At 49.9% G+C, this 22,388-nt stretch overlaps 1 protein-coding gene and 1 long non-coding RNA gene across 4 annotated transcripts in view; one reads left to right on the top strand and one right to left on the bottom strand.

Annotated features, from left to right (window-relative positions):
• Positions 1 to 471: 471 nt before the first annotated feature.
• The window catches only part of SYMPK (symplekin scaffold protein), a 28,727-nt gene continuing 6,810 nt past the window's right edge, over positions 472 to 22,388 (bottom strand). For all 3 annotated transcript variants that reach the window (XM_083753594.1, XM_083753595.1, XM_083753596.1), the window contains exons 8-27: positions 21,798 to 21,968; positions 20,371 to 20,610; positions 20,101 to 20,255; positions 19,636 to 19,786; positions 17,916 to 18,126; positions 16,759 to 16,909; positions 16,435 to 16,670; positions 14,566 to 14,647; positions 13,796 to 13,909; positions 11,901 to 12,048; positions 10,883 to 11,043; positions 9,749 to 9,857; positions 9,462 to 9,562; positions 8,522 to 8,612; positions 8,237 to 8,338; positions 7,106 to 7,293; positions 3,983 to 4,159; positions 2,599 to 2,739; positions 1,174 to 1,479; positions 472 to 858 (exon numbers count right to left, since the gene is read on the bottom strand). In XM_083753594.1, the coding sequence (XP_083609720.1) occupies positions 583 to 858; positions 1,174 to 1,479; positions 2,599 to 2,739; positions 3,983 to 4,159; positions 7,106 to 7,293; positions 8,237 to 8,338; positions 8,522 to 8,612; positions 9,462 to 9,562; positions 9,749 to 9,857; positions 10,883 to 11,043; positions 11,901 to 12,048; positions 13,796 to 13,909; positions 14,566 to 14,647; positions 16,435 to 16,670; positions 16,759 to 16,909; positions 17,916 to 18,126; positions 19,636 to 19,786; positions 20,101 to 20,255; positions 20,371 to 20,610; positions 21,798 to 21,968 (3,311 nt within the window). In that variant the 3' untranslated portion in view covers positions 472 to 582. The remainder of the gene's footprint in view (positions 859 to 1,173; positions 1,480 to 2,598; positions 2,740 to 3,982; positions 4,160 to 7,105; positions 7,294 to 8,236; positions 8,339 to 8,521; positions 8,613 to 9,461; positions 9,563 to 9,748; positions 9,858 to 10,882; positions 11,044 to 11,900; positions 12,049 to 13,795; positions 13,910 to 14,565; positions 14,648 to 16,434; positions 16,671 to 16,758; positions 16,910 to 17,915; positions 18,127 to 19,635; positions 19,787 to 20,100; positions 20,256 to 20,370; positions 20,611 to 21,797; positions 21,969 to 22,388) is intronic.
• Positions 14,609 to 15,384, top strand: LOC310851864. Its single transcript, XR_014567895.1, has 3 exons — positions 14,609 to 14,715; positions 14,964 to 15,024; positions 15,290 to 15,384. It is a non-coding gene; the product is annotated as an uncharacterized lncRNA (long non-coding RNA).

The raw sequence follows: 22,388 nt of genomic DNA on the forward strand, positions 1-22,388 counted from the left end.
TTGTGGTTTTGTGTTTTGTGAACCGCCCTGAGACCTCCGGGTATAGGGCAGTATATAAATTCAATTTAAAAAAATCCTTCCAGTAGCACCTTAGAGACCAACTAAGTTTGTTACTGGTAGGAGACAAATTTAGTTGGTCTCTAAGGTGCTACTGGAAGGATTTTTTTAATTTTGTTTCAACTACAGCAGACCAACACGGCTACCTACCTGTCAATAAAAAAATGTTTGACAGCACCAGGCTTTTCTAAGCCATCTCCTTCCACCTCCTCCTCCTCCTCCTCCTCCTCTCAGCCCCACCCAAAAAACCAACCAGATTTATTACCTCTAAGGCACATGAAGCTCAAGGCAATTTACATATAGCATCAGCTGTGTTTACCCAACTAACAGATTATCTCTTTTTTATAATTAAGAAATACGCCACCCCACTTTACACCAGCAGGATAAAAAAAAAAAATCCAGTACAGACAGAAAAGCAGTTGAGACCCAAGATTCTTTATTTAGAAATCTAATCCACTTTATTCTTATTTTCCTGGTTCCTTTCCCAGTTAACCCCTTTCCCCCCAATCTTCTTTTCCTGAATCATCAGCTGTCGGCCTTCTCCTCTTGCTCCACAACGGGGTCCGGCAGCTCCTCTGCTGGGCTGGGAGAGTTTGCAACCAGAGCAGTGGAAGGGGCAGGAGGTGGTGCCCCACCGTCTGCGGCCGGCTCCTCTTCCTCGAGGGAGAGGGTGGCTTGCTTGGCTGTGGGTGGCTTGCTTGAGGATCCCTCATCTGAGCTGCCGCTGCTGCTGCTACTACTGCTGCTACTGCTGCTGCTGCTGCTGCTGCTGCTGGCTGCTCCTTCCTTGCTCTGCAGCTCCTGGGGAAGAGACCAAGAAACCACCATCAGTGTGCAGAAGAGCCAAGCTCTACCTGGCTCATCTCAGAACTCGAAAGGCAGAGAAGCTCAACATCACTTGTGTCAAAGACTGCTGCCTTCGGAAATTAATCCGGCTTTCAAGTGGTTGCCTGCCTGAACCAGATACGGTTTCGGCGGCTTGCGCTGCGTCTATAATCCTCTCGGCAGGGAATGACAGAAATCCAAGACACAACCGAGGTGCTTTCATAGGTGGAACTACAGGAGGTTTGATGGCCACTTCACTGACAAGCAAAAAAAAAAAAAAAGTTGGGGTACCTTGGGTGGCCAGGGGCCCTCTAAGCTGGAATCCAGCTGGGAGCTGTCTCCTCCAAAACTCTCATCTTCCTCCTGCATGCTGATGAAGATGGTGGGAGTCTCCGCCTCAGGCACCTCCTCCTGCAAGTCCACAGATTCCTCGGAAGGGAGTGGGGTCTGGGGGGCTGCCGGGCGGGGAGGCTGCTGCTGCTGCTTCAGTTTCTGCTCCTCCTCCAGCTGGCGCTTGAGGGCCTTCTCCTGCGCCAAGCGCAGGGCAATCATATCCTGGGACACGCGAGGCAGGAGGGGCTGAGGCTCCATTTCTTCCTAGGATTGGCATTGAGCTGCGTTAGGCCCTGCAAAGTGTCCATTCCTTTTTCAAACCCCTTTCTAGTTGGGGGGGGGGGAAGGAATGAGTGCACGATGCTCCTAGCACTGGATCCCAATTCCCAACACTGTTCTGTGGTGGATCCCTCCCTCCCCACGCTGGGCCTCTATTTCTATTTCTATGTCTAATACAGGTAAGCAAGGTAGCCTGGCTTCCATTCTGTGAAAGTGTTCCCAAACATGCAGAAATAAAAGAACACTACGCAAAACTTAGGGACGCAGGTGGCGCTGTGGGTTGAACCACAAAGTCTAGGACTTGCCAATCAGAAGGTCGGCGGTTCGAATCCCCGCCATGAGGTGAGCTCCTGTTGCTGGGTCCCTGCTCCTGCCAACCTAGCAGTTCGAAAACACATCAAAGCGCAAGTAGATAAATAGGTACCGCTCCGGCGGGAAGGTAAACGGCGTTTCCGTGCGCTGCTCTGGTTCGCCAGAAGCAGCTTAGTCATGCTGGCCTCATGACCCGGAAGCTGTACGCCGGCTCCCTCGGCCCATAAAGCAAGATGAGCGCTGCAACCCCAGAGTTGGTCATGACTGGACCTAATGGTCAGGGGCCCCTTTACCTTTATGCAAAACCTGTTTGCATCAAGGTCTCCAAGTTCGGGCTAAGCTGCGCTGTCTCCAAACATTGCGATCACGTATCTGCAGTGCTGCAGGCTTGCAAAAATAAAAACCATTGCACTTCTGCTCCCATTTGCAAACTCTGACTGGACATCACTGAAATGGTTCTTTCTACCCTCCAAGGCCCTTTTGAGTCTCTCCACAGTGATTTGCTCCTCCTACCATCAACCACTCAAGCTACGCTCCTATGTATGCTCACACAGGAGCATAAGCCACACTGAACACAGTGGGACCGACTGCCAAGGTTCACTGTGAAGGTCACAGAAACAGAAATCCAAAGACAGCTGAATTGTCCTTCACAGTTCCCTTTCTCCCCATCCTCCGTTTCTGGCGCTCCCAACACACTGAATGCTCACTATGCATGTTAATGTAACCTGGCAAAACCCACATTTGTTCAACGCTATGAACGCTGCCCCCTCCCTGCCCACTGTGTGCTCTGACCTCTTTCTCTCTTCTCAGCTCCTTGGTCCTGGGTGGGGCTGAGCCCCTTGCCTCCTCCAGAGGCTGCAACTCCTTCCCTTCAAGGTCTTGCTTGTTGCTGGCTTCTAGGATGGCCATGGTGGAATTGGGAACATGAGCTTGCTGGTGGAGAAAAAGCAGAATGTGTGCCAATCATTGCATTTGAAAGTATTCTCTCAAACAGTATTCTCTCTGATACTTTCACACATACCCTATCTTGGTTAAATTCCTACTGGGCTGGTTGAACAGAAGTTCATTAGTACGTTTTGCAAGAAACCCACAAAGACTTTGTGGTCTTATTTAAAATTACTGTTCTGGACTGCGTGCATGGGAGTATTACTGACATAGTACTGGGTTTTCTTGTGTCTTCTGACCTATCCCAACCTGTAAGGACTGAGTTTCAAGTAGGACTTCTAGGTCTGCCATGCCCCACTCTTTAGACCAGGGCTGGGGAGCCCCTCCCTTTCTGACGCCAGCTCCCTTCAACTCCAGCCAGGGTGCCCAATGGTCTGGGATGATGGGAGTTGTAGTCCAGTAACATCTGGAGGGCCACAGGCTCCCCAGCCCTGATTTAGATAGGAAAGGTCTGCATGTGTGGGATCTTTGTCTTCAGAAGTGCCTGTCCACGGAAAAGCCTAGCACATACAAGGAGCAGGAACCAAAAGACCGTAATAAATGTCTCTGTGTATCTTAATATACCATGCCTTTCAGTGGGTTTTTAATCGTGGGCTGCTTTGGGAGCCAATCCTAGCTAAAAATGGGATAAGAATATAATACAGTAAAATGAACCAACATGTTACCACTTAGGATTCTTTAAACCAGAGCTTTCCAAACTGTGTGTCGTGACACATTAATGTGTTGGCTGCAGTGTGTCATGCGAACGCTCCCCATGCTCCTCCTGGGGCTGGAAAGCGGTTAGTTTAACCTCCGACTTGCTACCAGTAGCACTTAAGAGACCAACTAAATTTGTTATTAGTATGAACTTTCATGTGCATGCACACTTCTTCAGATACTGTGTGCATGCACACAAAAGCTCATACCAATAACCAACTTAGTTGGTCTCTAAGGTGCTACTGGAAATAATTTTTTGTTTTTTTATTTTGTTTCGACTACGGCAGACCAACATGGCTACCTACCTGTAGCTCCAATTTGCTAGTAAAACTGAATATTTCACAAAATGAGGTGTGTCTAAAAAGTGTGTCAGCAACCTGAAAAGTTTGGAAAGCTCCGCTTTAAACAATGCCCTTCAAACTGCGAACCTTGATTTAAAAAGGCACCCTGAATTTTGTTTTGACTTGAATAACCTCTCCCCCAGCTCGCTGCAGGACCATGTGCTCTGCAACTGCAGCTTTGTTTGGGGCAGTACCTGATGCGGGGTGAAGGAGCGAACATGGGCTAGCAGAGGCTCCCGCAGCTCTGGGCACTTCTCGAAGACGGCAGTGAGCTGCTGAGGAGGCAACTGGAGGATAACTTGGAAGGACTGGGGCTTGGTCCGCTGGCAGCACTTGATGAAGCCCTCCCAGACCTTGGGGTACTTCCACACCTGGGGGAGGAAGGGAAAGAGTTAAAATGCGGCACCAGCAGCCAGAGCCTGCTCTGTGTCTCGCCCCAGTGGCCTAAGGCTCATCAGGCTGAATGGCCTGTTTCCAGCAGTGGCCACCAGCCAGATGCCTCTGGGCGGGTCAGAAGCCAGGCATGAAAGCACTGGTTTTCCCCTATAGGCCAACCAGCATGCAGAGGTATAGGGGTATCCATACACAGAGGTTGCATTTCTCTATCGTGACATCGTGGGCACCCACAGGCCTACGCTGCATGAGTCTGTCCAATTTTTTTTAAAAAAGCCATCTACAACAGTGTCCTTTGCTACTCAAGTTTTTCTCCCTCTTATAACATTAGAACTTATGGACATGCTATGAAACCGAACAATGGAAGATTCAGGACAGACCAGAGAAAGCTCTTTGTGTAGGGAAGTTTTTAATGTTTATTGCTGTATTGTTTGGTTGGGAGCCACCCAGAGTGGCTGAGGAAACCCAGCCAAATGGGTGGGGAATAAATAATAAATAATAATAACAAGTAAAGGGACCCCTGACCATTAGGTCCAGTCGTGGCTGACTCTGGGGTTGCGACTCTCATCTCGCTTTATTGGCCGAGGGAGTCGGCATACAGCTTCCAGGTCATGTGGCCAGCATGACTAAGCCGCTTCTGGCGAACCAGAGCAGCGCATGGAAACGCCATTTATCTTCCCGCCGGAGTGGTACCTATTTATCTACTTGCACTTTCACACGCTTTCGAACTGCTAGGTTGGCAGGAGCAGGGACCGAGCAACAGGAGCTCACCCCGTCGCGGGGATTCGAACCGCCGACCTTCTGATCGGCAAGCCCTAGGCCCTGTGGTTTAACCCACAGTGCCATCCGTGTCCCATGATTATTCATGCACCACAGTCAATCTATGGAACTCCCTCCCACAGGAGGCAGTGACAGCTACCAACCTGGGTCACTTTAGAAGAGAACTGGACAATGGCTATCAATGGCTACTAGCCACAAGGCTCAGAGGCAGCAATGCTTCTGAATACCTGTTGCTAGAAGCCACATTATGAATTCTGGTGCTGGAGGAGACTCTTGAGAGTCCCATGGACTGCAAGAAGATCAAACCTCTCCATTCTTAGGGAAATCAGCCCTGAGTGCTCACTGGAAGGACAGATCCTGAAGCTGAGGCTCCAAGACTTTGGCCACCTCATGAGAAGAGAAGACTCCCTGGAAAAGACCCTGATGTTGGGAAAGATTGAGGGCACAAAGAGAAGGGGACGACAGAGGAAGAGATGGCTGGACAGTGTTCTTGAAGCTCTCGGAGCCGGGAGGAAATGGGGCGGAGTCAGAGGGGAGGAGCCGTGGAAAGGGCGGGGTTTGCCAGAGGGGAGGAGCTAATGAGGGGCATCTGAGTGAAGAGGTGGCCAGTGGGAGGGCTGGGCTGCTTGTGGGGAGGGGGCTTTTTGATTAGAGTTAGGGGGTCCCAATGTGGGGAAATCAAACCATTCTGAAGGAAATCAGCCCCGAGTGCTCACTGGAAGGACATATCCTGAAGCTGAGGCTCCAATACTTTGGCCACCTCATGAGAAGAGAAGACTCCCTGGAAAAGACCCTGATGCTGGGAAAGATGGAGGGCACAAGGAGAAGAGGATAACAGGACAAGATGGCGGGACAGTGTTCTCGAAGCTACCAGCATGAGTTTGAGCAAACTGCGGGAGGCAGTGGAAGACAGGAGGGCCTGGCGTGCTCTGGTCCAGGGGGTCACAAAGAGTCGGACACGACTAAACAAAGAAGCCGCAGGAGGGATCCTGTTCTCAGATCCTGCTTGTGGGTTTCCAACAGGCATCTGGTTGGCCACTGTGAGACCAAGACCAGGATGCTGGACTTGACCGGCCACTGGCCGCCTTCTTACAATATCTTGTGTGCTGGGCTGTTCCTCCCACCCTTGGGAGATATTTTTGGTTTTGCGGGTTGGCGAAGAGTCAGCCACGCAGTAAGAGACCTCCCTCTGCCCCCAACAGAGTGAATCCGCTGAAGCAGTCCCCTTAGAAGGGTGGCCACGTTGCCCAGAAGTGCTGCCCTCTGCAGCAATGAGTGCAAGAGGCAAAGGACGATGGGAACCTGGCTGCAGAGGACAAAGGCAGGTCTCCCCCACATCCTCCTTGTTAGAATTCCTGCTCCATGATTGCAGTCATGGGATTGTTGTCTTTCACATGGCGGTATATGTTTTGACTCCACTCTGTGGAGTGGGAAGTGATGGAGACAGGATGTTTGTATTACTGTGTTCTGTGAAGTGGGACTATTGTCCTTTGTTTTTTCTCTTTGCTGTCTGATGCTAGAGAGAGTGGGAGCCATGTTGCAGGGCTCCGTGTATGTTTATATGTAAATAAGGTAAAGGTAAAGGGACCCCTGACCATTAGGTCCAGTCGTGACCGACTCTGGGGTTGCAGCGCTCATCTCACTTTATTGGCCGAGGGAACCAGCGTACAGCTTCCGGGTCATGTGGCCAGCAGGACTAAGCTGCTTCTAGCAAACCAGAGCAGCGCATGGAAACACTATTTACCTTCCCGCCAGAACGGTACCTATTTATCTACTTGCACTCTGATGTGCTTTCGAACTGCTAGGTTGGCAGCAGGAGGGACTGAGTAACAGGAGCTCACCCCGTCGCGGGGATTCGAACCGCTGACCTTCCGATCGGCAAGTCCTAGGCTCTGTGGTTTAACTATTATGTAAATAGATTAGCCAAAATGCTGTGTTGCTGAGGTCTGTTACAGGAGATGCGCAAATTCCGCGGATCCCCAAGTGTGCCGGTTTCGGTTGGCATGGGTTGCTGTGATGTTCGGGCAGAAGAAAGCTTTTGAAGCTCCCAAACGATCGACCAGGAGAGAGGGAACATGCCAGTCGGGCATGTGTCTCTGCCAGGGTCCTACTCGAGTGTAGACTGAGCTCCTGACACTTCTCACCTGCTTCAAGATGAGTCGGGAGAGGATGTTCATGACGAAGCCGCCCAGGCGTGGGTACATCGTCAGTGACTGGATTACGGTCCGCATAAGGAGCATGGGCAGCGGGTTTTGCTCCATGAGCTGCTGCATCACCACGGCCAGCACCTCGGACGTGTACACGTTGCGCTCAGCAAAGCACATGTTGGTGGCTGCAAGCAGGGAAATGGAGAAGATCAGCTGCTGCTGCAGAAATACAGAGCAGGTGCCACAAGGTAACAGGGACAGAGGCAGGGGAACACCAGAGGTCAGAAGCTGCCCGTTCTTGTACGGCAGGAGTGAGGAAGCCTTTGGCTCTGCAGGTGTTGCTGAACTACAGTTCCCATGAGCCCCAGCAAGCAAGTAATGGGAGTTATAGTTCAGGCAACATCTAGAGGGCCAAAGGTTCCCCACATCTGCTTAAGGGGAGAAGCAGGACTCCATGCTTCCAAATAGATGTACAGTAGTACCTCTAGATATGGACACCTCTGGTTGCGCATCTTTCAGGATCTGAACGCGGCAAACCCGGAAGTATTTTTCTGGGTTTCGCCGCATGCGCAGAAGCGGCACCGCTGGTTGTGAATTCCTCGGGATGTGGCCGGACCTCCGGAACGGATCTCATTCGCAACCGGAGATACCACTGTTCAGGATTGGGATGCTAAATAAACTCCAGCACTCACAGCTAGTTCAAGTGTGTGAATTTCCTTTAGGCTGTACAGTCATACTTCATGTTACATCTGCTTCAGGTTGTGCATTTTCAGGTTGTGTCCCGCGGCGACCTGGAAGTACCGGAAAGGGTTACTTCCGGCGTCTCGCCGCTCGCGCATGCGCAGACGCACAAAATGACATCATGCACATGCACAGAAGCGGCGAATCGCAACCTGCGCACATGCAGACATGGGTTGCATTTATTTTCAGGTTGCGAACGGGATCCGTTCCAGAGGTACCACTTTAATTTCGCGAATGGAAAAAATGTAATGGGGAAATTTAACCTATGTGTCTTGAAAGGGTGGGGTTTTGTTTTGTTTTTTTGCAGCCATGGCAGCCCAAAATATTGAACACAGAACAGGAGAAATGCTAGGAGGATTCTAAACAAGCAACTGAATTCTCCCTTACCTTTGATGATGGACTTCATGTCACACTTGGTGGAGTCGATGTTGTGGAGGGCAATCAACAACTCCCCTGGATTCAGAGGAGAAACTGCCGAGTTGCCTTCACCTGTCGGAATCAATGCCAATGAAGAAATCAGCCACTGACGGAGCAGACGGTAAAGCCAGCCAGTCCGCTGATCCCTTCCAAACCAAGCAAACCTCTCTCCCCACAGCCTCGGGACACCCTTTTGAGAAGACCCCCAGGAAGCCACGGAAAACTCAAGGTTCCCATGTGGCCAGGAATCCCTACCGTGTTGCGTTCCCAACAGGCGGTTGAAAACCTCCTTCACAACAATGGGATTCAGCTTGATGAGCTTCGGCAGGGCCTGGATGACCTCTTTCTGGAAAGGAAATGCAAGAATGCACATCACACTTGACCACACCCCCAAAGGAGAGAGCCCCCCCCCCCAATCGGGTATGAAGGACCACAAACAGAGAAGGGGCATACTCAGGGATACTTAATGGAAGCAGCGGGGACATGGAATCCTTCCTGCAAATCGCTAGAGAGCACACAGAAGCTGTCTCCTCCATTGCTAATCTCCAGGGTCCTCTTCCCTCACTCCCTCTTCCCCACTGCTCCCCTCATCTCTGTCACTCAAGCAGGGCTCCCTCTCCTCCTTTTCTCAATCCCCATGTCTTATGAAGTTTTCCCCTGGATTAACTCCTCCACATCGGCACCCAAGGGAGAGGAGACTTAACTGTAAACCTCTAAGCTCTCTCATTTCCACAATCCTTGCTTCCCCAACTTCTGTTCCACCAACTTGAAGTCTGCACTGGATTCACTAAAGCGCGCACATCAGTAAGAAGGAAAAGCTGTTTTAAATCCCGACATGTGTTGGCTGTCCCTCCATCTACTGTACTTTTAGGAAAGTTGTTTGTCTGCTATGTGCTTGGACACCTCTTGAGATATCGTGCCCAATTTCCCGTGGCGGCTCTCAAAATCAACGAGCGGATTTTCTTCTGTGTCTGGATACAATGGTACGCCATTTTGAATCCAGATGGCAGGCTAGGCTTTTCAAAACTCCACTTATTTGGGGGGGTTTCTTTGAATTCCTGAGCCAAGTTCCAAATAAACTGCCTACTGAAAATGTCAACTAAAAAGGCTTAAGACCAAGATAATATTGGCAGGGAAAGGGAGGGAGGAATATTGCAGATCATCAGCAAGCCTCCATCTGAGCCTCAGAAAATACCTTCTCCAAACCGTTGAGGACAGGGATAAGGAACCGAACATCCGGGAGCCTCTTGTTGTAGAGATCTCGAACTCGCTTCACAAGCTCCGGAGAGGGGGGAACTAAGTGGAGAAAATCACGTTAGATTGTGTGACTGAACAGCAGCTCTCAAGCTTGGACAGCTTTGCATAGCCCGTATCCCAGTTCCACAGCATTTATCAGAAGCAACTACTTGTGTGGAGTTCCCATGAGCCATTGTGAGGCCTTTGTATCGGACAGCACCCTAAATACAGCTGAAGTAACTGTACCTTTGTCCGTCAGGCTGTGCAGACAGCGGGTCACCAGGGTCTCTGCACCTTTGGGGCAGTTTTTAACCAGCTTGAGCAGCTCCCGGGAATTCATCCCCATCCCACGGATCTGGAAGCAATAGGAAAAGATAAACAAAGGGATGGTTTTTGGGGTGGGGTGGGGGATGAGAATGTGAGGAAAGGAGAGCCATCTACTGTATCGGCCCGAATATAAGCCACACTTTCCCCCCCCCCTCAAAATTCCGATCGTGAAAAGTTAAAGTGCGGCTTATATTCATGACCTTATGCCGCTAGCAAAGCGGTGTGGCTCCTTCCCCCTCCCAGGAAGCAGCCCGGTAGCGCGGGGAGGAAAAGAGCACGGGCAACGGCACCCAGCCTGCCTGCCACTCCCAAGCCTCCCCTGAGCTGTCGGAATGAAGGGGGGGAAGGCCGCCGGCAAGGTGGGGCGGCTCCCCCGCCCCCCGCAGAGAGCAGCCCAGGAGTGCGGGACAACACCACCTGTCCTGTGCGCAGTTCCCAAGCCGCCAAATTTTAAAGGTGCGGCTTATTTGTGGGTGTGGCTCATATTCAGGCCAATACGGTATAAAGAACGATGGTGGACCAGTGGCGTCGCAATGGGGGGGGGGCAAGTGCCATGTCTGGGGGGTGACAAGAAGGTGCCCTGCGGCGGCTCACAGTGGCGTGAGCAGCCATCGTGCAGCTGGATGTGGAGGATCCTCCGTTTGCGGCTGCAGCCGCGATCAGAGGGTCCCAGCGTCTGTGGCAAACCGCTATGTATAGTGCATGTGTGGCATCGCATGCATGCTCTGTACATAGTGGTTTGCCACTGGTGCCGCTTGAGCGCCATACAGACAGCGGTGGGATTCCTCCGTTGACACTACAACTGCGGAGGATCCTCCATTCGTGTCTGCAGCTGCAAGCAGAGGATCCCGGCACTGTCTGTACAGCGCTGGAGCACCGCCGCCACCAAGCCACTATGTACAGCGCATGTGCGGCGTCGCTACATACGGAACATGCACTGTATATAGTGACGCCTCACATGCGCCGTACATAGTGGTTTGCCACCCCGGGTGTCGCGACGCCTTCATTCGCCCCTGTGGTGGACCACCCAGTACCCCTCTCTAGCCGACTCACAGGCTGCTCAATAACCCTGAGGACAGTGCGCTTGATGTCGGCAATAGCCTCCGTATATACAGACGCTAGTTCATGGATCAGTTTGTGGTTCTGGGGAAGGAGGGCCAAGTAGAGATAGAGGCATTGCTTGATGGTCTCTTCTGTCCAGGGAGCAGCCACCTCTGCAAGGCAAAAAGAGGGTTGGGAGGAAAGAGACCGGGCGCCAAGGATTATGCAGAGTGCCAGATGCCACAGGGACAGGCTCCTTGCCATTCACAACTAGGGAAATACAGCTGTGAAATGGGAAATACCGTATTTTTTGCACCATAACACTCACTTTTTTCCTCCTAGAAAGTAAGGGGAAATGTCTGTGCGTGTTATGGAGCGAATGCCTGCGGGTGGCGGAGGGGATCTGCTGCAGTCGTGAGCAGAGGATCCATGGTTCCCCTTCCTTCCCTCCTCCGTGGCTCGCTTTGAAACAACAAAGCGGGAGAAGAGCCGCAGAGTGGGGAGGAGAGAGGGACAGAGAACCTACTTCTTTAAAAGAGCAAAGCGGGAGGGGAAAGGAGCCTTCTCCCCTTATACCCCTCTTCTTCATTATTAGCAGCATCCTTCTCCACCCACCCCACGCGTGTTCCTTGTCCCTTGAGTGCTTTTCCTTCCTTCCCCACTTAAAACGTGGTTACAAAGCACAGATCCACATGGATCCTCAGGAGTTTTGCACTGGGTCACCCCAAATTCACCATCAGATCACATAGCATGTCCATGGCTACATATTGCACCAAAAAAATCACGCACCCACTGTTGCCTGGGGCCTCAGTGGTGCAAAAACGTGGTTACAAAGCATGGATCCACATGGGTCCTCAGGATTTTTGCATTGGGCTACTCCAAACTCACTGTCAGATCACATGTCTGTGGCCACAGCAGTTTCACATGCAACACTTTCCACATGGCGATGGGGATTTTTTCGCCTCTATCATTATTTTTTGGCCAAGCCACCTGCTCACGGACACAACTGGACATGGTGCGGCCCAGTTACCTGTATCTTTGTCTGCACCAAAGAGAACAGAGGGAGGATTGGGGTGGACCAGGAGCTGCAAATAATTCAGTGCAAACTTCTCCACGTATTCCCGCAGCTGGTCCTTCTCGTACATCCGCTTGATGAATAGGAGAGCTTGCTGGCGAACCTGAGATGGGTGGCAAATATGGGTCATTTGACAGTTCATTAGCAAGCTTCAGGAATCCCAAGGATTTTTTTTAAACCAACTTCAAATTTGAGATTATTTTTAAGGGCTCTTCCACACTTAGTTTCTGCCCGCCCCTGGGGACTTTCCCTGCAAAAAGCCACTCTTTCATGCTGAACAGGAACAAAGAGCAACTCAGGTTTTCTGCAGATTGCCTTTTGCTCTGATTCAATGGTAAAGAGCAGGTTTTTGCAGAGAAAGGGTACGGCGGGGAACACTCTAACATGATGCTTTAAAGCATGAATCCATGCCTAGAAATGCAGCACAAAAGGAAGCCTGGATGAGCCCTAGTGTTCTTTGGTTCTTGTTCCCTCCGTGAGCAAGTTCCAGAGCAGACATTCCCCAAAAGGAGAGAAAAAGCAAAAGAATTTTAAGAGGGTTGGAGACAGAAAATATACGGGCATCACCAAGGCTCTCCGTCACCTAGATCAGCTAGGGATGTAGCCTTTTTCTAAGGGCACAATGCCCCCAAAGCGGTTCAAAGTACCACCAAGTCCACTCTCTGTTGCCCAGCACTGGTCCACTCCCAGATGACCATAACACCATTGTAAAATCCATTCAACAAATCACAGCAAGCAGTTACAAGAAGCGGACGACAAAATTTAAAAGGCCTGTTGCACTGGTGTCCTGCTTGCATGCTTCCCATTGGTCACTGTGAGGGCTTTCGACATGCAGAGGGTCGGGAGGCCAGCTGGCTAGCCCTGGCTGGGTCGTCTCCTTCCAGCCGCCCCGCTGCGAAGACCCATTGGTCTCTGCTCTGACGTAAATCAGCGACCCAGGCTTGAGAGCCAGGGCACACTATCAGCAGATTGAATTGCGCACACAGAATAGGCGTGAGGCTTGTGGAAGCATACTACAACTACAGATTAATCATAAATCAGGACAAAGAAACATGTCTCTCTCTCATGTCGTCTCAAAGAGAGCAGCTAAAAGCAAAAGCTATACACAACAGAAGTTTCCAGCATACTGTGCTGGAATGTAAACAGACATGTGACACGTAACAATCCCATATTTGTTCCTTAAGGTGGAATGGAAATGTCATCAAGGACATGATGTTGGGCTAGATTAACCTCTTACCCCACCCCAGTCTCTTCTTTCGGCAGGAACCCAAGTGATAATATAGATGGCACCAGGCCATCTCTTCAAGAGGTTCCAAAGTCAAGGTGCCACCGCTGAAAAGGCCCTCCAGTCACCACCCAGCTTACTTCGTATAAACAGGAGGACACAGAGACATGCCTCTGAGGGTGATCTTAGTAGCTAGGCAGGTTCATGTAAGAGCAGGCAGTCCTGCAGGGACCCTGGTCAGTTAGGAGCGACTTGCAAGCTTATTTCAGCTGCAAGCCAGTGTGGTGCAGTGGTTAAGAGCGGTAGTCTTGTAATCTGGGGAACCGGGTTCGCGTCTCCGCTCCTCCACATGCAGCTGCTGGGTGACCTTGGGCCAGTCACACTTCTCTGAAGTCTCTCAGCCCCACTCACCCCACAGAGTGTTTGTTGTGGGGGAGGAAGGGAAAGGAGAATGTTAGCCGCTTTGAGACTCCTGAAGGGGAGTGAAAGGCGGGATATCAAATCCAAACTCTTCTTCTTCTTCTTCTTCTTCTTCTTCTTCTTCTTCTTCTTCTTCTTCTTCTTCTTCTTCTTCTGCATTGCTCGGATCACACCACAGCACCAGAGAGACAGGCTCCAGGCTCACCTTATCCTTCTCGTGGGAGCTGAGATCCAAGAGAACATGCAGATACTGGAACTGCCTCGACGGGCGCTTGAAGATCAGGTCCCGAAGCGTCGACATGCCCAGGTACGTCCGGCTCTGTAGGAGAGATGCAAAAGAAGCTCTGAGCATGTGCAGTTAATGTTTTGAGCAGTGTGTGCGTGTGTATATATATATACAGTGGTATCTTGCTTGTTGAATGGCTTGGCTCCCAAACAAATCAGTTCCCGAACGCCACAACCCCGGAAGTGTTCCAGTTTGCAAATGCAGCCAATAGGAAGCCGCGCCTTGGTTTTCAAACAGTTATGGGAATGAACGAACACATTCCCAGGGAGGCTGTCAGTTTGGGGGAAGAGTAACAGTGTAAAATGTTTAAACTTTTAAACTGTGGCCGGGAGGGGGGGTTGGGGGACAACCCACACGCTGTTTCCAACAAGCCATAACTATGTGCCAACCTTTGGACAACTTCGCGGGGATGCTTTTGTGAAACAGGAGCGAGTTGGAAGGAGGAGGCAAGGTCAGAACAGCCAATCCAGCAGCCTATTTTTGTAGGTCCCAAAAGCTTTCATTGCATTTCTTCTAGTTTGGGGTAGGATTACTGGTAGGAATGCCTTTTATAGTTGCCCTAAAACGTGTCAAGCATACTTTGCTGGCCAGACCCCAGTGCTTCAGCAGGGTTTCTTTCCCTGCAACCTTCTAAGGCTATGGAGGGAGCTCTAAGATGAACCCCGGCTGGTATCTTATTAGGGACGCACCTCATCTTCGCAGTACTTCCGAATCACTTCCAGGGCACTCTCCGTGATCAGTGGGGCCTCAAGTACCACCTTGGTAAAGATCCTGTGTGAGGCAAAACAACAACAGAAAAAGCCTTGGTCACAGCCAGGAGCTTAGAAAACAATAGAAGAGTTTGGATTTGATATCCCGCTTTATTACTACCCTAAGGAGTCTCAAAGTGGCTAACATTCTCCTTTCCCTTCCTCCCCCACAACAAACACTCTGTGAGGTGAGTGGGGCTGAGAGACTTCAGAGAAGTGTGACTGGCCCAAGGTCACCCAGCAGCTGCATGTGGAGGAGCGGAGACGCGAACCCGGTTCCCCAGATTACGAGACTACCGCTCTTAACCACTGCACCACACTGCATCTCTAATAATCAGAAATAACTATGATTTTATAACTAGGGATGCAACATTTTAAGTTGGTGGCCTTTACAGTCCTGTGGTCCCCTCAGGAAAGCATTCCAAGGGTCAGAACCAAAAAAGGATGGAGGTGAGCAAAAACCTCCAGTTCTTCCGAATTCTTAGGTTTTATGATAGCATCCTTATTTGAGTAAAAAACCCCTCTAACAGATGCTCCTAAACAATATCAGGCAGCAGGATTTGGTTTTGGTTTTTGTAATGGAAGCCCTAAGATAACCATTTTCAAAAAGGAAGAACTTAAAACATATGTTTCCCCCTGCTCAGTCCAGGCCTCTTCTAAAAAGCTGCCATGCCAACGTGCTCCATCTCAGAACAAAATATGCATGCTTTCCCCCCTTCTCTAGCCTTAATCTTATCCCTCTGCATGTTAGAAATTGATTAATAATAATAATAATAATAATAATAATAATAATAATAGAAATTGATTAAAACTTGTATGAGAGAATTGGTCCTTTGAACAAGCCCCGATTTAAAAGAGCAGATTTTGATGTTTCAAGTTCTTCCGTGTTTCACTGGCTCCACCAGAATATTCCGCAACTGTAAGGAATTTCTGGTCACAGGAGCTGTGGGGCAAGGACTGAACCACAAGGCTCCGCTTCCCTCTCCAGTCTCCAGCATGGAGATGGTGCTAATTTAACTGTTAAGATGTCAAGGAGACAAACGGCTACATAACATTAAGATGAAACCTGCAGGCAGGGACGTTTTTAATGCTGGATGTTTTCTTGTGTTTTCATATTGTGCTGGAAGCAGCTCAGAGTGCCTGGGGTAGCCCAGTCAGATGGGTGGGGTACAAATAATAAAAAAAAATTGTTGTTATTATTATTCAGGAGTGGCACCATTGAATTTTACCTTGGGTGAACTTTGTATGCACAGAAGTGGAAACAGAAAGGACTACCAACTAAGGAGGGATGGCTTATGAAACTGATGGAATATGCTGAAATGGCAACATTAACTGCCAAAACTAAGAGAACATAATGACAAAGTGTCTAAGGAGGAATAGAGAGCCCTGATGTATTACCTATCAAAATATCACCAACCTATAAAGTCAAGGGCAGGATTTGAAATATAAACAGTAGATTAATGAAAATTTTAATGGTAGCAGGGTTTAGATAAAAAAAATGTGTTAGAAAAACCTAATAAAAAGGAGTGGGGGGGAAATTGGGAAAGGAGGGGTGGGAAGTCAAGAAGAAAAATTGTATATTATAAAAATGTTTATGGTGATAAATGCTTTGAAATATTCTTGTTGGGGGGGGGGGACTTACTTGGGTCACCATAGCTTCTATTGGGGTGCATTTAGTAGCTTACCCATCTTGCTCTCAAAAAGTCTGGCAGACGTGGGGTTAAAGGGGAGACCAAATAATCAAAGGGGAAGTTTTGTGTCCCTGAACCTCACCCCGCCACACACCTCTACAAGGCCCCAAGTACCCACCCATCTTTTTGGTCCGGCTTCTCCTGCAGACCAGAGAGCAGGCCGATGAGACACTCGTCGTAGTTGTCGAGCGAGCCAGAAGGGTACTGGCTCAGGTAGGCATTGTACTCCTGGTACAACCAGGCGAAGGCGAGGTCCAGGCGGTTGCGGATGTCATCCAGGATGAAGGTCAGGACTTCGCTCTTGAGAGGGACCTCGAACTGGGTCACCAGAGAAGAGAGGATCTTCACCCGGGCCTGCGAAAGAAGGAAGCTGGCGAAAGTGAGGCGAAGATGCTGGACCCAGGCAGGATCCCACCACGACAAGGCTGTGGGAGACACTTACGTGGGCAGCCCCGCTGCAGGCCACGGCCTTCTCGGAGCGCAGGATCCGCTTCACGGCTGCCAGCTTCAGCTTGTCCATCTGCACGTCCGTGAGAGGCTTGATCACGTCGCTCAGGCGGAAAATCTTCTTGCGGCCGGTGGCTCCGGCCAACCTGGGAAGCAGCAGGCGGGAGAAAGGAAAACACATCAGCCTCTGAAGGGCATGCAGAGTAGGAGCTCAAGCGAAGAGGGTGCTTTATTCAACCAATGCCCCATGTCTTCTTTGCAAGGATGTGGGGAAAACCTTTGCAATTATGCAGTGGAATTGGAAATAGAGTAAGGACACAAGTTCACGAAAGCGGGGGATCTTCCAGCAGCTGGAAACAGAAGCTGAGCGGCCACTCGGGAAGGGATTTGCAAAAATCAAAGGAGACTGCTCCTGCGAGAGCAGGTTGCTCAAAGCACATGCCTTCTTGCGTACAACCAGCCCAGGAGAGCAGCAGGGAGACCACAGTGGCCACCAGTCAGAGAGGTTACGTTAGTGTTCTATGTAGCTCCATCCACATACAGGGTGCTTTTAAATAGAGACAAAGCGAGAGGCCAGTTCCTGGTCCCCACACGGCTTACAATCTAGATAAACGAGGAAGGATATGACAGCCGAGGTGAATGGGAAGAAATCATCCCAACTTTTTCTGACAGGTCTCCTGTTTTCGTAGATTTATCCATACCTAGATAGTCTCATAACTTTAGGACCATGCTGCAACCTTGATAAAACCATATACATTTATTTTATGTTCTGTGTTTGGCCCTTTCCCAAATGGTGTTTATCATTTGTCTCACGAGCTGCCTGTTAATTGGTCTTTAACTGAACCGCCCCCCTCAACCTGAAAGGACAAAGAGAAGAAGAAGAAGAGGAGGAGTTTGGATTTGATATCCCGCTTTATCACTACCCAAAGGAGTCTCAAAGCGGCTAACATTCTCCTTTTCCTTCCTTCCCCACAACAAACAATCTGTGAGGTGAGTGGGGCTGAGAGACTTCAGAGAAGTGTGACTGGCCCAAGGTCACCCAGCAACTGCATGTGGAGGAGCGGAGACGCGAACCCGGTTCCCCAGATTACAAGACTACCGCTCTTAACCACTAGACCACACTGGCTGGTGTTGCTCTCACCAGGCTCTCACCTGGGCTGAGTGGAAGGGATGATTGGTTCTGGGCGCCGCTTGGTCTGTGGCACCCCAGGCTCAGTAGAGGGGACAGAGCCCTGGGCTCCCAACACAGAAATGGCCTGGCCTGTATTGAGAGCAGAGAAGCGCCGCTTGATCAGGACGCTTTCCGGTTTGAGCATTTTCTCTTCTTTCAGCGACTCCTTGACCTGCTTGGTTTGCTCCACACCTGCAGGAGAAAGGGAGAGGGACTCAATCATCTGGCAAAACCCACTTCTGCCCCTAGCTTCTGACTTTTAAAACTTCTCTTCTGTCTTATAGGTAGAGAGAGACCGCTCCCAGACCCTTAAATAAATAGTAAGAACTGAAATACAGTGCTGCAAATGTGTATACCTGATATCTCGGTACGTGGCCTGCACCAAGCCCTCCCAGAGTGCTTTTGCCTAGCTGGAATGTGTCCTTGCACTGTGACAATTGTCTCTTGTTTGCAGGATGTCTGAAAACTCTGGCGTTTGTGTGGCTGGAGTGAAGCCTGCTATAGAAGAGTCACACCCATTATTCGGCCCACTTTGGGTGCCCATGAGGGAAAGGAAAACTCCCTCACCCCTAAATTAAATCCATTCAGCTGTGTCTATGGTAAAAGGTAAAGGGACCCCTGACAATTAAGTCCAGTTGCGAAGAACTCTGGGGTTGCAGTGCTCATCTCGCTTTACTGGCCGAGGGAGCTGGCATTTGTCCACAGACAGCTTTCCGGGTCATGTGGCCAGCATGACTAAGCCGCTTCTGGCGAACCAGAGCAGCACATGGAAACGCCGTTTACCTTCCCGCCAGAGCAGTACCTATTTATCTACTTGCACTTTGACGTGCTTTCAAACTGCTAGGTTGGCAGGAGCAGGGACTGAGCAACAGAAGCTCACCCCGTTGTGGGGATTTGAACCGCCGACCTTCTGATAGGCAAGCCCTAGGCTCTGTGGTTTAGATCACAGTGCCATCCACGTCCCTTGTCTATGGAACAGTTGGCAAAATCACACCCACAAAACATCGCATCCCAGTTAGTTTTTCTTTATGGGCCCATGCAAAAACAAAGCAAAACCTTGCAAATACAAAGGCCACTATATTGCTCAAACACCCAGAGACTGGGACCATCTGTGCTAGAAGTTCATAGCAACTGGCAGATGAAAGTGATAGAATATATGGAATTGGCGGAAATGACTGGCAGAATCCGAGACCAGGGAGAAGAGTTGGTGGAAGAAGATTGGAAGAAATTTAAAGACTATTTGCAGAAACACTGTAAAATTAATGAATGTTAAAATGATGTTGGATTGAAATGAAACGGTTTTAGCAATAAGGTTAAAAAGAATATGCAAAAATGGATTGATAATCAGATGAAATTACGAAGTTATAATATGTGAAGATACAGAAGTAAGATAAAAACAAAGAGGGAAAGGATTTGCTGAATTAACCATGTGAACTGGAATACAAAAAAGGGAGGTGTGAGGAAGTCAGGAAAAGAAGTAAATGAAATATGAGATATGAAAAGATCGATCTGTTTTGAATTGTTTTTATTTTTCATGTAATTTGTATTTTTCCTTTCTATTTTTGTATCTTTTTTACCTTTATATTTTCTTTTTTCTCTTTCTGTAACTTTTTATGTTTTGTTTGTAAAACCTTAATAAATATCATTAAAAAAAAGAAGTTGTTCATAGCAGCTCCCCCGGAGTCCCTCTTAGGGGCATACCTGGCCCTAGCCCAGCTGCCGTCATCTGGGTGGCCATGAGGCGGGCAAGGTGCTTGATCTGGACCTCAGTGCCAGCAGATTCCACGGGGGTATAGGTGGCTTGGAAGGAAGCAGGCATGTTTTCAGGCAGGTACACCATGCTGATGAGCACCTGGGAAGCAAAAAGATGGTGAGAGGGCCTGGCGTGCCACAGCCAAGCAGGAAAACACTTCTATTCCTAAGAAAAGGCCACTCTTGCCCTACACCTCCACTCATCCAGCTTTCACAAGGATGAGTCGTGCCAGGCTAACTTTACGCAAAGGGACACGTGCCTCTCCGGCTTTTCCAGAAAGATCACCCTTTGGTCAAGCTAAAGTTGTGTCTCCTGGCACCCTGTCGGCTTTCTAGACCCCTTGGCAAAAGGTTCTCCCCTCCCGGCACTCAAGGGAGGAGCAGCCAAGGGCCACGTTCGCCAGCTAAACCTACCAGGTTGGCCACGTTATCTGGAGTCAGAAGGGGCTGTAGAAACTCAGCGGTGATGTCCGTGTCCGACTGCGTGCTGACTTGGATGGAGGGCTTGGGGACTGGGGCTGCCACCTGCTCCAGGTCTTTATCCTCATCATCCTCCCCAAGATTTGGCTCTGCAGCAGAGAAAGAGAAAGTGTTTGTGTGTTTTATGTGGTGGGGCGGGTGCTGCACAGTTGGTGGATCATCACAGCGTTTGGAGAAGAGCCTGTCCCTCCTTTGCCCGCTCACCCATCTTCATCTTCTTCATGGCAGGGTCGCTATCATCCCGCGGGCGCTTGCGGAGCTCCTTCAGGTTAGGCATGTTGCGGGTGATCTCGGCCTGCTGCGTGCCCAGGTCCATCAGCAGGGTGGTGATCTGGGCCTGGAACTCCACGGACGCCGGGTGCTTGAGGACGCTCAGCAGGTGCAGCTTGAGGTTCTTCCGCACGCTGCTCACCTGGGACTTGGCCAGCGTCGGGGGGAGGTTGGCTGTCGTCAGGAGGGCAGAGGAAACGAGTCAAGCAAGCGACAACATTAGAGAGGAACCCAGATCCTGGGCCCAAGGAGGAGAATCCTATGAGATCGAGTGGAAATATGAAATATGCAGCCTCCCTCTGTTCCCACTTCTACAGCACCTCACCATTGGGCCCGCTTAATTTAGCTGATTAAGCCTATATAGTGGTACCTCGGGTTAAGAACTTAATTCATTCTGGAGGTCTGTTCTTAACCTGAAACTGTTCTTAACCTGAAGCACCACTTTAGCTAATGGCGCCTGCTGCTGCACAATTTCTGTTCTCATCCTGAAGCAAAGTTCTTAACCCAAGGTAATATTTCTGGGTTATCGGAGTCTGTAACCTGAAGCGTATGTAACCTGAGGTTCCACTATATGTCCAAACAGCTCAGGACCTCAATACCTTAAGGATCACCTGTTGTGGTTCTGGACAGCCAAGAGTTACGTTCTGATTCACTGGGTGCATTGCCCACATGACCCGGGCATTTCCCTTTGATCTGTGCTCTGTGGGGACTGAGCTCTCTTTGGAGAGCGGTCTGAGAATGTGAGCAAGGTAGTTTCGTTTTGTTAGAGACAGAAAGCTGCAAGCATGCAGCTAGATTCTGTAGGTTTTTCTTTTCTGTTTTGAATGCTTCTAAATAAAGAGGGTTAGAATAGAAGCACTGGTGTCGAGCTGAGTTATTGAAGACACCACGTTGACACAGACAAGCCATTTTACACTGCGTGTGCTATTATCCGGCAACTGTGAAGCATGGCAGGGCGTGAGTGGAAGGGTGTGGGCACCACTAGAGTTTGTCGGAGTGGCAATAAATCAAATTTATTGCAGGGCCGTTGCAGCAGACTCACGTGGGTCAAAGGATTTACGACCCACAAACTTGTAACATCACCTCTCCCTGTATGAACTGACCCAGACCCGGCGCTTGTCACCTGAGGCCCTTCTCTATGTCCCACACCCCAGAGAGGTTCGGAGGGTCGCAACAAGAGGTGGCTCCCAGTTTGTGGAATGTTCTCCCCAGAGAGGCACACCTGTCTTTAGGGAACACCTCAAGGTGATAGGAAGATTTATGATTTTTTTAAAAGACTGGGGCAGCCCCAATAATGAAGGCCAGATCGATCTTAATAGGCATACACGGGGTCCCAGATATTGTAAGCTTGGCAGGCTTACCATGCAGTGTCTCATAGGCCTGGATCACCTCCGACATAAACATGGGCCGCTGGCGGGCGATGGAGGCCAAGGAGCCCAGCGCGGCGGTCAGGTTGATGCTGGAGATGGCTGGGTGGACCATGAACTTTAACAGCTGGTCCAGCGCTGTCTTCCCTTCTTCCCACAGAACGTCTGAGAGGGAGAGGCAAAAAGCAGCTGTGAGGAAAGGCTGGTAGAGATCTCAACGCATTCTGCAGCCGCCGCCACCTTTGCACGCACCTTGACATGTTGCACCTGCAGCAGGTGATCCAGGCGAGATAGGAGGGGGCTTGGACTCTGCACTTATCCATCCTTATCGTTAGTCCAAACCAGGACTGTTTCCCCAGGAGCCCTGCTGCCTCCCTTGGCTTCACCCACTTGCTGTTTTGTTTGTTTTTTTAATTAAATATTTTCTTGACTTACAAAAGTGTGTCCAATGTCTCTCTCTCATATTATTGTTTTTTCTATGTAACATTTTTACAAATCAGTTTCATTTGTTGAGACATTAGGAAGAAAAGGGGGAAAGGGGGGAGGGGGGAAGATGGGTGGGGGTGGGGTGGGGTGGCGATGTTT

This window comes from Podarcis gaigeae (assembly GCF_964106915.1).
Source record: "Podarcis gaigeae genome assembly, chromosome: 8".
NCBI classification, from domain to species: domain Eukaryota; kingdom Metazoa; phylum Chordata; class Lepidosauria; order Squamata; family Lacertidae; genus Podarcis; species Podarcis gaigeae.